The following is a 16,812-nucleotide window of genomic DNA, read 5'->3' as shown; positions in this document are numbered from 1 at the left end:
AAAAATATTTAAACAATTATCCAAAATACTCCAGAAAATAAAAACAAGAAAAAAGTTATTTTAAATATTAATGGAGATTTAACTACAGATAAAAAAATTTCCAATGAATATAATAAGCATTTCATCTTAATTAGAACGTTTCTATCAGATCAAATACAGATTAATATTGATGATATAGACATTATCACAAATACGGCTCTAGATTTAGATTTTATAGATGATTTTAATAGATTTATTTGTTTTAACCAAATTAAATTAGATGTAGTTATAAGATAAAAAAATAATAAGAAAAATAGCTAAGCGCCTGGTACTTATGGCATAACAGTCAAAACAATCTTATTGTTTCAATTTGAGTAAAATTATTGTATTATATTTGAAAAAAGAAATATTTCCCGATTGCCTCAAAATTACCAAAATTACTTCTTTATACAAAGCTGATGATAAGAGGATCACTATCATTTATCGTCATAGCGATAAGTAAATCTAACGTATATCCGTATCGTGTGCTTTAGAGCTAATAGTAAGGGCGTAAATCCAAACTTGCCATCTCTATCTTAATTATAAATAATTATGAAATTGATAGCTCTAGAACTGACTGTGTTAACGCAAATATAGTATATATAATTATTATTTTTACAATAACATGCTACAAATTTTTGTTTTTTTTTTTGTTTTAAAATTGCAATCCCTAGTCTTGGACATTTCAAAAGCTTCACGATTTTTGTATGTTTAAATTTATGAAATTAAGTCTCTGTAAAGTCAATGAGCCTATATTTGAGACGATTTCAAATTTAAAAAAATCACTAAGCTCTTCTAATGGTTGCCTTAAATATTGAAAAAATATATTTTTTAAGAAAAATATATAGTAGAATTTCTGTGATTTTTTAAAGCATTGCCAAAAATTTTATCTAATTTTTTTGATAGATTTATTTTATAATAATTTGTATACATTTAATCAATACTTTTTGGGTTTTAAAACTACAGTGAAAGTAAACTAGATTTATTTCTTAAAATGTTTTGCTTATTTTAAAATACTGAAAAAGATTTTTTATATTACGTTTTAGATTAAAATTTATGACGTTTAAATTTATATTTAAGGTGATTTAAAACTTAAATATTTTTTAGTAACCTCTTTCAATGGTTGCCTCTAATATAAAAAAAAATCAATATTATTTTAGATTTTGTTGCTAGACTAGCTATGATTTAATGATGCAGACAAAGCTACGATAACAACCCGTATCTATCAGGCGCATAAGGTGAAATGCATTCCCTTTCGCTTGCTCGTTCAATACATACGTTCATACGTTCAACACGCCCACTTCTTCTCACTCACTCTCGTCACTTACCACGCGAGCGAGCGAAAGGGAACGTACGCGCTCTCACTGTACGCGCATGGTATCTATACTATTTCACAACGCATGTGGAGATTAATATATATGTTTGGGCTATCAGAAAAAAACATTATGTAGACGTTAGATTTAAATTATTCACTTACTTCGAAACACACATCCTGATTTAAATTCGGTGCCACCACCGTCAACTTCTTCACAGGAGGAGATCTGGCCTGCGACTCGTCTTTGATGAGCACCGCCGTTTCCTTCTTGTCTACGGCTAGATCCTTCCTGCTGCCTTTGATTGTGTTGGTAGTGCATTCAGAGTTCTTCTTCGACAGCACGCTCTCTGTGGAGGCGTTCTTCGACGAGGCCAACGAAGGGTTCTTGCTGGACAACTTGAGGCTCTCCACAGAGGCCGTGGTCTTGCTGTTGTCCGTCGGCGTGGCCATCTTGCGACGATCACGCCCCCGTCGCTCCGCGGTTCATTTCGTGAACGTCACATGCGTACGTATGTCGAAACGTCACATACATATATTTATATATCCAGGTTCAAACTAACCTATGTAAGTGGTTATCTCGCGAGACACACTAACGCAACTTTCACCCCACATTCACCTCACACCACTGTGTATTGTGTGTTTGCCGTTGTTGACTTTGGTAATTTATCTGAAAAGTTTGACAGCCGCCGGTAACGCTGATTTACCATTACATCATTTTGCGAGTGTGATGTTTTATACAAATATTTATAATAAAAGTTTGAGAATCGCTGTTGTGTTATTATAATATAGTTTGCGAGCAACTTGTATTTAACAAGGTGTATAAATAAGTTATAGTTTTTTTAAGTGTGGCTTACACTAACAAATATTTAAAAAAAATATAACTACATCTAACCATTTTATATTATTGAACTTTACTCGTTGTCTGTTGACCAGCACTTAAGTGGCACTGCTTTATAACATTTTCGCACGATTTAAGAACTGAGAAGTTGGTTCACTTATTTTTTCTAGAAAAAATCCCTGAGATGCCGTTTGCACCGCAGTATAATGTTGACCATAATGATGATTACGAGCACCATAAAGAAGTCGGTCACGTCTCATGAAACACCGCGTCGGACATTGCAAAAGTCGCAGTAAACTTAACGAGCCGCCCCTGTACTTTGTATCGAGCATTTTACCCCCCGCCGTCTCTATTCCCGAATTTTCCGGCCGGAAAACGAAAAATGCTATTTTCGGTGAAAAACGGCGACGCAAAAAAGTCTTACAATATATTATAATTTTGAAAGGAGGGCGAAATAGGTTTTGTGAAACAAAAAAGCAAGTTACCCAACCAGAAACAGGCTTAATTTTAACCCTTTAGCAAGTGGACTCACGTGTTTTTGACATGCATTTGAAATGCCACCCTCAAGGGGAAAAAGTTAACGTCAGCATGTTTGTACATTACATGTTTTTACGGATATATTTTCTTTAGGCAAAGTATGCAGTACTGCCCCCCTGTGAGCACGAGTTGGCAGTAAGAAAATGCTAAAAAACGATGGAAAATATATTTGCTTTGCACTGTGCGAGTCATAAAACACATTAAAAATTGCCTGCTGTTTTACGATAGTTAATTAAAAAAGTAAAAAAAATCAAAAGCATGAACTTAACTTAACTTAAATTATATTTCTACTTTACATAAAAATAGTAAGGAGATGAGCTGATTTGATTTAAACTAGATAAAATTGTTCACTAGTTCACTGAAAAAAATGTGATTATGACGTTCTGATTTATTGGCAACATTAATTTTAACAATCGATTTAAAAATACAATTTCAAGTGAAGATTAAAAAATTCGCTTAACCCATTTATTAAAAGCTCAAGAAGCATAATAATTAAAATTAAAATTCCAAAACCGTTACAAGGATTTCAAGTTATAAATGCAAATTATTTGTTATTAAGTCGAACGTGAATATGCTGTGGTCTTGAGTATTTTAAATAAAATGTTCAACTTACTGTAATAAATTAATCAAGGGGATTTTGAACATAAACATAATTTAATGTAGATTAATTGGTAGCACAATACTATCTGATAAAATATTATTTTTTTTTCATTGATTTGATTAATCATATTTATGTGAAATTCAATTTATTTATTAGCATTTTATTATTTCAGTTAAGGTCCAAAAGACTTGATGTATAATATAATCATTTAATACAAAGCTTTATTATATAAGTTCTTATATTTATAAAATTAAAAAAATAGACTCACAAATAAAAAAATGAAACTTAAAATTGATTAGTAGTTAAGGTAGTTTTTTTTCCTAGATTATCTTTATCTTCAATTAGATAGTAAAATTGTTAAAAATTATGTGCGTTATTTTATGCATTTAGATGCCTTTTTAAATTTATATTTAAATTAAGATTCAAGTGATTTATACTTTGTAAATTATTAAAAACTAATTTGCATTTATTATAAAAAAATTACGTTTCTATTATATTAATGCAAAACTTTGCAAATTAATGCAAAGAATGACTTATATTTTTAGTTTCAATGTACAATAATTTTGATTAGTGTTCCACAAAGACTACATATTTTTTTTGGTTGCTTAAATTTCTGGATATGTATATTTTTAAATACTTAGCAAAATTCTTTTTTAATTATAGAGTTATATATTTATTCATAGTTGATTTAATACATTTTCAATTCTATTTAGTTTTTACAAAAAATGTGTATATTTAAAATTAGATTTAATTAAATGATACATTTCCTAATTTGTCAAAAACTGATTTATGATTATAAAAATGTTGTTTATTTTAATGCCAAGCTGGAAAATAAACTCATTTTTTATGATTTTTATTGTCAAATTGTTATTTAAAAACTAACTTGATTTAACAACATAATTAATAAATATTATAAATCAAATCAGTAAGATAAAAATAATATATTTAGTCAGACAGTATTGTACTACCAATTATTCTACATAAACTTATGTTTATATTTAAATCCTGTAACCAGTTTGGAATTATAATTTTAACTATTGTGCTTCTTGAGATTTTAATAAATAAAAAAAAAAAGTTAAAATAAGCTGAAATTGTATTTTTAAATCGATTATTAAAATTAATATAAAATTGACTGACCATAAAACAGAACGTCATAATCATATTTTTAGTTTAATTTTGACTTTAAGCCAAAAAATAATTTTGTAACTAAAACTCTTTTAATATAATTTAGATAAAAATAATTATTAAGTTTATATTTTTACCACCAGTAAATTTTTCAATTTAAGAAAACTAGATTGAATATAAAAAAATAACTTTAACAGAAATATGCAAGTTATTTATTAAAAACTTTTAACTATAAATTCAATTTATTATCTTCTCATAAATATATATATATATATATATATATATATATATATATATATATATATATATATATATATATATATATATATATATATATATATATATATATATATATATATATATATATATATATATATATATATATATATATATATATGTGGTTATATGCGTTTTCGCGGAGAAATATTTGGTTAATATTTCTAGGAGTCGGATTACTCCGCGTACTTTTTTGATTCCGTGTGGAATCATGGTCCCTACGTTTCGGCCAGATTCGTTCAGATCTGAATTTGATTCGTTCAGATCTACGTTTCGGTCAGATCTGAACAACCACATGCTGGGCTTTGCCCACACCGGATGTTCATATTCTCAATTTTCCCCTGAGGATGGCCGGGCGAATCTGGCCGAAACGTAGGGACTATGATTCCACACGGAATCAAAAAAGTACGCGGAGTAATCCGACTCCTAGAAATATTAACCATATATATATATATATATATATATATATATATATATATATATATATATATATATATATATATATATATATATATATATATATATATATATATATATATATATATATATATATATATATATATATATATATATATATATATATATATATATATATATATATATATATATATATATATATATATATATATATATATATATATATATATATACTTTCTTTCAAGTATTAAAAAAACAATTTTATTTAAATATAAAGTTAAACTAAAATAATACTTTTTTTAATATGTCAAAAACTGATTCGCATTTATAATGATGAAAAGCTTATTTCTTTTAATACAAAATTCAAGAATAAAGGACTCATGTTCTTAGTTTCACTGTTATTTTTGCCACAATGAAAAAAGAGCGTTCAAATTTTCTCTATATATATATAAGTTTTATAAATATATAGATATTGGCTAATTATACGATTAAACATCTTTATAAAAAAAGTAACTTTAAGTTATTAAACACAACATAGAGTATAATTAAAAAATATTTCAAGACTCTTGATTATAACTATATATTATATTTATTTAATGTAAAAAATTGTCGATTAAATATTTATGGATAGTTGTGAATTTTGTCGCAAAGGTTGTGTTATTAGTTTAAATTAGTTACAGCTTGTTTTTAATAGTAAAAATAATAAAGTAAAATAAAACTAAAAAATCTATACACAATTATAAAAAAGAGATTATTTAAACACTGGCAAAAATTAATTAATATTTAATCATAATGCTATAAAACATTTATCGTATCCGTAAAAATAGTTAAAATTACTGTAAGCAATATGAATATACTAACAAAAAATATTATGATTACAGCAAGAGACACATTACAAAAATTAAAAAAATAATTATAAGCAACAAACATGAGTTTTAAAATAATTAAATATTTACACAATGTTTTTGTGGTGTTATATATTTTTTTTAAATAATAAAGCGTGTATTATAAAAGTTCTGGCGTTTTAGTATCTATCATAAATTGGACCGGTAAACGACGGTTTGTTGTTTATGCGTATTATGATAACAATGCAATGAGCGCTTCATACACACTTTGCGCTCGGTCTAAATTCATGTCAATAATATCTTTAAAAAGTGGTAAGAAAATCACTGAAAGTTGTAAGATAATTAATTTAGCTATGTCCAATGTGTTCCATTTATAAGCATGTCATTAAAAGTACATTTTTTGAAAATTATCTGGATCAAAAAATCAGTGAGAAAAATCATGTCAACCGCAAAGATATAAGTGCAAAAAAAACAGATTCACTTTCATATCAGTAAAGCTCATGTTAATTTTTATTTAAAGAAAAACATCTTCCTTAATCTATTAGAGACAAGTATTAGATAAAAAATAAAGATAATTCCGCCTAATATATGATGTTGACCCAACAACTCTTGCCAATTTTCTAATATGATTTTTAAAACTCGAAAAAAAGAAATATATATTTTTTTTTAAGATAAATTAGTTCACTTTATATACCCGTTTAAAATGTGGAAGATCTATATGCACTGTCTGTATATATATACAATATATGTATATAAAATATATTCATATACACATAATAGGCATTATAATGTAACATGTACATGCATAAGTTATTCTTTCACATTATATATAATCACTATACATACATAATTTTGATATAGTTCATATGCATAAACATAGAACACAAAAACTTATCATTTTTGGCGATCGGTCAAAATAGTCTATTCACGTTCAGTTAGCTTCGGGTTCACCCTGTACATCAATCTAGCAGATAAGCCTTTCACGTGTCAAAGTGTGGATGTATTATATTAAGAAAGGAGTAACCAAGTATCTCGGAGTGTTTTTGTTTATTTTGTCAACGATTTTAATTATTTTTAGAGTGCTTCTACTTCTATGATGTATTGTGGTGCACCGCCGAGTGCAAAAGGTTAATGGAAGTGCGCTGGGTTATTGCACGCTTTCAATTTTGTTATTCTGTGATGTGTTCGGGCTGCGGTTTGCGGCGTAGGGATGCTGCAAATATCATGGGTCGAATGCTTTTAGAATTTCAATATACTATACACAGCAAACAGGAAGTTTGGCAAAAATAACAGTTTCCTTCACATTTAATTACTATTTTAATAAATATTGTAAATCTATGTATTTTAATATAAGTTAAATATAACTAGACTTTAATTATTAAACTTAAGGATCATCTCTAAAGAATAAAAGCATTTCCTTTAGTCAAAAAAAGTCAAAGAGAAAAATATCTAATATATGTATCTTAGGATATAATTCAGATTTTTCAATCAAATTAGTACAAGAGAACATATAATTAGTTCTTTTTAAAAAAAGATTTTCATGGTTTAATTTAATATAAATCAAACAATACTATTATAAAATATGACTTTTTTCAAATGCTGTTATAGAGTATTATTAGTAAACATTATTTCAGTTCAACATTCACTAGTATATCATTTAAATAACATTTTCATAACTATGAATTCATATTACAAGCATATTTTAAATATAGTATTATCCATGAGTTATTGAGCGATAATCTGCTTAGTAGATCGCGGTGGGGATTATGTAATTTATGTGGGTGTATAGATATATTTCAAGGCCATCGTTCAATCAAAAAGCAAGGCCGTATTTAACCTAAAGTCTGCTACAGAGTGTTCCAAGCCTTCCATTTTTTTGCGTGTATCATGCATTTTTGTAATATAAAATATTGATTTATTTAACGTTTTTTTTATTAATTTTACTACTTCGAATAAAATCTAAGAATATAAAATAAATATTAAATTTATAAAATAATGCTGGGCTTATTAATACATTAATTTTTAGTTGTTTTGGAAGACTTGGAACGTCCTAAACCATTACAATTGAAATAAATTAACTGTATTGCGAAAAATAAACTTATTATGTTGTTAAAAGTGGTTTAATATAATATGTATATAGAAGAAATACTAGATAAATAGTCATCCTTGGAATATTTTTTTAAGGAAATATTTTACTGTTAAAAGTATAAATTAGTCATTGATAAAAATCTCCAAGTATATTTTGAATCACGTTTGCATGACCATTTTTACTTACTACAAGAATTTAGTATAAGAATATTATTAATTTGAGACTCTTTATCTTTTGGTATTTTATTGTAATACTGATTCAAAACAATATTTAAGAAATAGTTTTTTTAATTAACAACAATATTTTATAAATTTAAAAAGTAATTATTACGTAATATTATTTTTTTTAGTAACATAATACTTTAATCGTTTATAGTTTTGAAAAAATATACTTTGCAAACACACAGAAAATATTATTTTTGGGGCACGTTTTGTAAAAGAATTTACGCAAGGCTTCTAAATTGTTACTTTCTAGCATTGTGCGTTAGTCCCTTAGGATTCATTCGACTTTCATAGAATCGCTTGATGTCCCTTTGTTTACTATATAAAAATTTTGTCGGTTGTTTATATTCTGAAAAAAGCACACACATCCACAAAACAGGGAAATCCTAAAAATATTTTGCAAAGTGTTTACTTTTTGTATGTTTGCCCTGCTGGCAAACATTATTTAGCGAAAATTCTGAATCATTTCAAAATAAAAATATCCCTTCTTGGAACGTATGTATATATATGTATAATATATATAAAATGACAAGAATTACACTAATTTACGAGATTTGCTGAGAGTTCATAAATATATAATTTCCATTGTAATACATTGGGCTTACGCCTGTTAGGTTAGGTTAGGTAGCAAGATTTTTTTATATAGACAAGTTAATTCACTTTTCAAATTATATTTTTATCTAAAATTTGTCGTATTTAAAAACTATTTTAAATACAAAATTGACGATATAATAAATACTAAAAACTAGTGAACAGTGAAATTCTTATAAATATTTATTATGTAATAGAGTAGATAATCTATTTTTATAATAAATATAAAAGGCCCACAAAATTGTTAAGACCATACATTAGGGCAATAAAACACGTAGATTTGTGTCTCTCAAATTTATAAAGAATATAAATTTTGTCGACCTAACATTAAAAGAGCAGTTATGCACATCCGCGCAGATGTCTAATAACTGTACATATTATTAGTGGTAAGGGTATTTTAATTAAAACCGTTGGAGCATACTTTAATAAAAAAAAGTTGCCGTGCAGGTAAAAATTCAGAGGACAACCATGTTGTCAAATAAGCATATTATAAATTTATTAGTGCCTGTGGTATTTGTTTGATTTAAAATGTCCTAATTTGTCTAAAACAGATATTATTTGCCTTCACACAGTGTAATAATATTTGTTTTAGATAATAACAAAGAGTCTAGTTCTGACTTAAATTATCTGTATTGATCATAGGGTGGAAGACTGGATGAAACATTAACATTTTTGAAGATTGTGTATAAGTTAACACGCTGCTGTATTTCGGAAAGAGACTTTTGGCAGAACTTTAGTCTAAATGTTCTATCCGGAACTTGATCACAGTACTACCACTTCGCTTACGACTTGGAATAATGAAAGTAAAGCCTGTTTTTTTTGTCGCCGGCCTAAACAAACTGAGCTGACATATATTAAACGGTATCCATTAACAGTATTTAAGCACTTGTATGATTGTGTATATGAATAAAAAAAGCAGTAAAAATATATTATTAAAAGGTCATTTTTGTCAATAAAAACGTCTATCAAAAATAGGTTAGAGACCGTTAAAATATATTAGATAATACATAAAAATCATAAAAATCTGATGGTCAACATATATTTTTGTTTAAAATGTACTAAAGCTCAAATAATCATTCCAACATTTTTTTTTATATTGCGAGTCTATCATTACAAAGAGTTTGGCTCCACCCCAAATTATTGAGATTGCTGTAATAAAATAAAAATTGCACTTTATCATTATTCACATGCACGCTAATGCGTCTAATAATATATTTAATAAATAATAACAAAGAGTTTGGTATTGCCCAAAATTATTGGAATTGGTTAGAAGGTTGAACTAAAAGGAAAGTTGGACTTTTCCATCATCTAAAGCATATAAGCCAGAATACTGCTTTATTAAATCGCTTTCTTTAGACACTCCAGTGAGAGATTGACGTCGAACTCGCGCCCACAGAGCTTTGCCGAATCGACCGGGACGGCACTTAGAAGCCCAAGAAAAGCTACCATTTTTATTTCAACTGTTGTAGTCTAAACCAGCTGAACAGATACTTCGAATGAATATTTAAAACCATTGAAATAACTACCCTCGTTAAAAATAAGCAGTCTTCAAACCTTTGAATTTTGTTCTTGTGTATCGGTCGAGTACATAATAAATTTTCAGTAATTTTAGAAGGCTTGGAACGTATTGTACTAGCAAAATCAAAGTAAAACGCGTGTATATAAACCCACATAACTGTATTTAAAAAATATCAACTAAGACTGAAATATATTCCAATCGATTGTCACCAATTACTTTTTTAATCGACTCGCGTGCCATTCTGCGCCACCCCTGTTTCTCCCCAGCCAATGATAAATCTTCGTTTTCTCGCAGCTTTTTGCGTGGCAGGATAATTTGCTCGCTTATTTGTCGCCTAGGGATATAATACGATGAAGAAGAAGCCTTCGGAGCCGTCGGTCGCCAGCCGGCAGGGGTCGAGCACCCCGTCTGGAAAGGCGCTCGGAATGCCAATCGGCCGCAATAACGCGCACGTTTCCCAACGTATGATGGCTGGACGTGCTCTTAAAGTGACTCGTTTCAGATGGTTTATGGTGGCTCTGTCCCTTTTTCGTTAAAGGTTGCTCTCATATTTGAACCGTGCTAATGTATAGTTGCGTGCCAAACATGTTGTGCACCTTTTTTTGGCACTTACACCGAGTTATTCGTTTGATTTATATACTATAATAATATAAGATCAAAGAAGTAAATAAATATTTTCAGCCAACGTGGCACAAAAAACCAAAGGATACTTTAAATGACAATATCTCGTAAAGTATTACTATAATTCTTAACGTTTATCTATCGCACTAAAATATATAAGCGATATGATTTTTTTACAGAATGACTCGTTTTTGTTAATTATCCGAAACGAAACGAAATAAATTCAGTTGCTTTCAGTATTTATTGATAATTTTTTAGTTATTAAATTATCTCCTATGTTCAATGTTTTTTTTATTCATGCGTTACGACCAAGTAAACACAATCAAGCGATACACCAGATAAAATTAGTGACATTTTTATTACAACTTATAATGCACTAATTGAAATTGGAATTATATAATAATCACTAATTCAGACTTCCCTGACGCGACATAAAAGTTGATTGTGGCCCAATACAAAAATATAAACACGCGTCTTACTTTGATTGTGTTAGTACAATATGTTCCAAGCTAAAATTAAAATTACTAAAAAATACTTATTTAATGGTTTGAAGACTACTTATTTTTAATGAGCGTATCAATTACGAATTTTATCTACATATAATATCCATATATGGGTAAAGACACGCATTCTATTTTGATTCTGCTAAATCTAAATATTTCAAAGCTTCTGAACTACTAGAAATTGATGCATATAACTGAATAATACACGAGAGCAAAGTTTAAGGTTTCGAACAATGCGTATCAGTTAAATCATTTACATTCACGTTTGTCCGTTAAAATTTATCTAACTCATTCTTGTTTGTAAGTTTATTTTGTGGCATATGTATTATAAAAACATGTTACATTTAAATGAGCTAAGTTTTAGTTTAAGTGCTTAAAAAATATAACTTATACATGAATAGCTTGTCAGAAAATTGCAATGCAGCGCTTATAATTTTTTTATAAAATATTTATAACTTATATTCGATTATAAAATGTTTTTGGTCAAAAATGGATCAATTTATAATTTTAATTAGGACTGAAATTACGTAGTCCGTAAGAATAGAAGACTAATAATCTAGATGCTGCGGGTTCGAGTGATGCAACCGATTCAAATTTATTTATAAAAATGAGCTATTAATTAAAACTGACCCAGCTTTAGAGTATTTTTTTAATAAATTGCTGAGTTTTCAGATAATATTTTCATTATAAAATATATATATATATATATATATATATATATATATATATATATATATATATATATATATATATATATATATATATATATATATATATATATATATATATATATATATATATATATATATATATATATATATATATATATATATATATATATATAATATATAAAAAAGTGACTCGCAAACTTTATTTATATATACATATATATATACCATGAAATTATAGATATTATAATATTTCAGTGAATCTAAAACCTTTATATTACTTTATTTAATATAAATTAATTGCTCGATGTATAATAGGAATTTTATGTTATATATGGCACTAACCGATACAAAGCAAAAACATTAAGACAAGAACGAATGAAGTAAATAATTTTAAATATACCTAATTTTTTACCATTGCTTAGTCTTTAATTAAATGTATTTTTAACACAATGCTAATACAATCGATTTATATGTATTTTTTCAATTACGTCCCTTCCTAAGATGTATTTGATTTTAATTTTTTTTTTAAATTTATAATTTTTGGATATTTTCACTTTAATCAAAAATAATTTGTTGAAAAAAAAAAGTTATTTCAATCTACAACATTTTAAGTTCTGAGTCTAGATTATTAAGCTAATTATTTATTAAGGAAAAGTTGACAAAAATTTATTCTTATTATTTACACTATATTTATAGTTTTTTTTTTAAAAAGTATATTTGATATAAAGTTCCCTACAAAAATGTTTAGTATTTTGTTTAGAAAATTATTACTTTATTATTTTGATTACATAAAGAAGTTTTTTTATTAGCACATAATTATCGTATTTTAAAGCTTAAAGTGACACGTAGTTACAAAGGTTTTTAGCTGTATTAAACTTGCTTCTTAATATTTTTTCAATAAATTATATATGAAATCAAACGCTTCTTTCCAAACTATCAATAAAATACTGTTCCTAGCTAAATTTATTTTTTTGAGTAACCTCAAATAAAATCGTTGGTAAAAAAAACTATATAAGCTAATAACATGTTAAACATTTGATGCAAAACTTTACATAATAATTAGAAAATATTTGTTTTAGAAAATTTTAATATTGCAATGATATATAAAAACTAATTCTGTGGTTTTTATTGCTAATAAATATATATTAGGTTTGCGTTAATTTCACTATTTTTAAAGCTAAAAGTGACTCGTATTTATAAACGTTATATTGTTGTAATTAAACTTGCTTTTATTTTTTTCACAGATTTTTAATAAATAAATAAACGTTTAAAATCAAACACTAAAAACAATACTATAATTATAAACCGTTCCTAGCCGATGTTATTATTTTAGTTAACTATACATTTAACCTTTAAATAAAATTGTTGTTAAGAGATAATAGCAGGTTTAAAATTTAAAGCACAACTTTACATATGAATACGATAATGGGATCCTTGCTAATTACTTTTTTTACAAAATTATTACTTGTAATATTACTATTATTATTATTTATTTGTTAACAAATATATATTTAATTTTAGTCGAACTAACTATTTTTAAGAGTAAAAGAACAACGTAGGAATAAACGTTATTTCGCTGAAAGTAAACATGCCCTAATTATTTTTGCCACAGATTTTTAGTAAATTAATAAACGTTTTAATCAAACGCTAATTTCAAAATTATCATTAAAAACTGTTTTCATCCAATTTTATCGTTTGAGATAACTACACATTTAACCTTAAGTTAAATCGTTTTAAAGTAAACTACACGAGCTAATAACAGGTTTGAAAGTTTGTGCGCAACTTTTGTTTTTTTTAATTATTCCTTTTAATAATAAGGCGATATATGAAAGCCAATTTTATGGTTTGTTTATTGCTAGCATATAATTATTGTGGTATAGTTGTTTTTATTGTTCTTAAAGCTAAGAGTAACATGTAGTTATAAACGTTATCTCGATGTAAGTAAACTTGCGACAAATTTTTAATAAATTAATTGTACAAAATTAAACTATGATTTTAAACTATCATTAAAAACTGTTTCTAGATGATTTTAATATTTTGCTTAACTACACATTTATCCTTTAAAAAAAACTACATATGCTAATAATAGCTTTGAAATTTAGCTCACAATTTTACATTAAAATACAAGAATCAAATCCTTTCTAATTACTGTTTTTACAAAATTATTATCTGTAATATTACCATTATTATTATAGTGATAAATATTTTGTAGTGTTTTGATTGCTTACAAATATACATTTGATTTTAGTCGAGCTTACTATTTTTAAAGATAAAAATAAAACGTAGAAAAAAACGTTATTTCGCTGTAAATTTACTTGCTTTAAATATTTTTCTACAATATTTTAATAAATTAATTTACGTGAAAAATTAAAGGATGATTTTAAACTATAACTGTTCTTATACAATTTTATTATTTTGGTTAACTACACATTTAACCTATTAAATCGTTGTCAATAAAACTACATAAGCTAATAACAGGTATGAAATTTAGCGCAAAACTTTACATTAAAATACGATAATCGAATCCTCCCTAATTATTTATTTTTGCCACAATTTTTTAATAATATAATTTATTGCTTTAATTATTTTGCCACAATTTTTAATAAATTAATTTACGCACAAAAGCAAACGATTATTTCAAACTATAATTAAAAACTGTTCCTAGTCGATTTTGTTGTTTTATTTAACTACACATTTAACCTCGAAATTAAATCGTTGTCAAGAAAAACTAAAAAAGCTAATAACAGGTATGAAATTAATAAGATGCGATGATCGAATCCTTGCTGATTCATTTTTTTTTACAAAATTATTATTTGTAATATTACTATTATTATTTATGTAATAAATATAAGCTATATTTGTATTTTGGTAATTGCTAACAAATATATATTTGCATTTAGTCGAACTTACATTTTCTAAAGCCAAAAGTAACACCTAGTCATATACTAAATAAACTTGCTTCAATTATTTTTTCACAAATTTTTAATAAATTAATTTACGTACAAAACTTAGCGATGATTTCAAATTATACTCAAAAACTGTTCCTAACCGATTTTATTATTTAAATTAACTACACATTTAACCTTTAAATAAATAATTAAAAAAGCACTACATAAGCTAAAAATAGGTATAAAAATTGAATGCACAACTTTACATATAAATTAGATAATTGAATCCTTGCTAATTATTAATTTTACAAAAGTAAAATTTTTAATATTGTATTGATAATTAAAAATAAATTCTGTAGATTGTTTATTGCTAACAAATAATTATTTTGCTATAGTTGAATTCACTATTTCGCTGTAATTTTTTGCAACAGACTAATCATATACTCCTATTAATTAACTTTTAATTTAAAACTATTATTAAAATGATTTTAATATTAATGTATGTTAACTACATTTTTTATGGTTAAGTAAAACCGCGCTTAAAAAAATATTAGGTTCAAAATTAAATAGCAATTACTATTCTGAATTATATTATAATTATCTGAGGAAAAAAAATATTTTTGTAAAACATTTATGAATCATATTTTATACAGAAAATAACACTTTTTTTTAAGAGCGCAAAATTCAGCATAAAATATATTTAATAACTATTATATAATATATCTTAAATGTAATTAAAATATATTTTATATAAATTAGGTATCTTATGTAGCATAATGGCTATTGTTTTATCTAATACATAACACAAACGTAAGAGAACCTAACTGAGTGCCAACAAGTCGATATGCGGGATACCTTTTGTCGCCGCCGTTTACGCGACACTTCAAAATTCCCACTCCTCACCGAGCATCCCTTATCACACGAGGGTTGAAACCCCACTTTTCTACGTCTATGCCTTACTTTTTTGTAATTATGAAAATGCGTGTGTGTATGTGTGTTGTAGTAGGATGCAATTATCGCATACTTTGATTATCGACTGTCGTAGTATTCGGACTACGATCGTAGCGACGCCATTTGGCGGAGTGGCGTAGACGCGGGCGTCGGTCGGCGTAGCCCGAGCCCAACTGACAGTTTCCCGCGCCCTCCTTGTTTATATGAACATCGGAACGGGAGACCCGGGAGACGCCTCTCTCTGGTTTAACTGCGTTTGATATGAGTTATCAACACGCACAAAATATGAGTATATTAGATAGTTAGCAGATTAAAATATATGTCTTTTTAATGTATATTATAAGAGCAACTTTTGCAATAAGCATCACTAAAGATTTTAAATTACTAAGATATACTAATATCAAAGGCAATCATAACACGCAACGCAAAATTTTCCATTCACCCACCACTCAGTGAGGGGTGCTTGTATTTTGTTACTTTAGTACTTCGAAATAAGTCGATTATATATATTTTTTACAAAGTCGTTTCTCAATATTTTATTCTATACATATACAAATAATATTTCATTTGAGTCACACACACAAAAAAATATTAAATAACAACCAGAATATTTTATTAAATCAGAGCCGGCTACGATATATATGCTACAGTAAATGTATATTTTCCATTTTTATATTTTTACTAGTATAAATATAAATTCACTAAAAATTTCAGTAAAATCATTTCTAAATAGGCTTTCACCGGTAGATATATATTTTCAGTAAATATATAATTTGCCTCATATGC

At 26.6% G+C, this 16,812-nt stretch overlaps 1 protein-coding gene across 6 annotated transcripts in view; it reads right to left on the bottom strand.

Moving 5' to 3' along the window:
• The window catches only part of LOC148231529 (inactive dipeptidyl peptidase 10), a 349,615-nt gene that overhangs the window by 100,523 nt on the left and 232,280 nt on the right, over window positions 1-16,812 (bottom strand). The window contains exon 1 of one of the 6 annotated variants that reach the window (XM_088192820.1): window positions 1,496-1,932. The exons of the other annotated variants lie outside the window; for them this stretch is intronic. Within the exon in view, the coding sequence (XP_088048946.1) occupies window positions 1,496-1,783 (288 nt within the window). The 5' untranslated portion in view covers window positions 1,784-1,932. Of the gene's footprint in view, window positions 1-1,495; window positions 1,933-16,812 lie in introns of those variants that run through there. 6 annotated transcript variants of the gene reach the window in all.

Source organism: Plectrocnemia conspersa, unplaced genomic scaffold, assembly GCF_051122295.1.
Source record: "Plectrocnemia conspersa isolate PC_06_02 unplaced genomic scaffold, ASM5112229v1 ptg000009l, whole genome shotgun sequence".
Classification (NCBI taxonomy): Eukaryota; Metazoa; Arthropoda; class Insecta; order Trichoptera; family Polycentropodidae; genus Plectrocnemia; species Plectrocnemia conspersa.
Note: the sequence above shows the minus strand (reverse complement) of the source record. Positions and strands in the feature narration are given on the sequence as shown.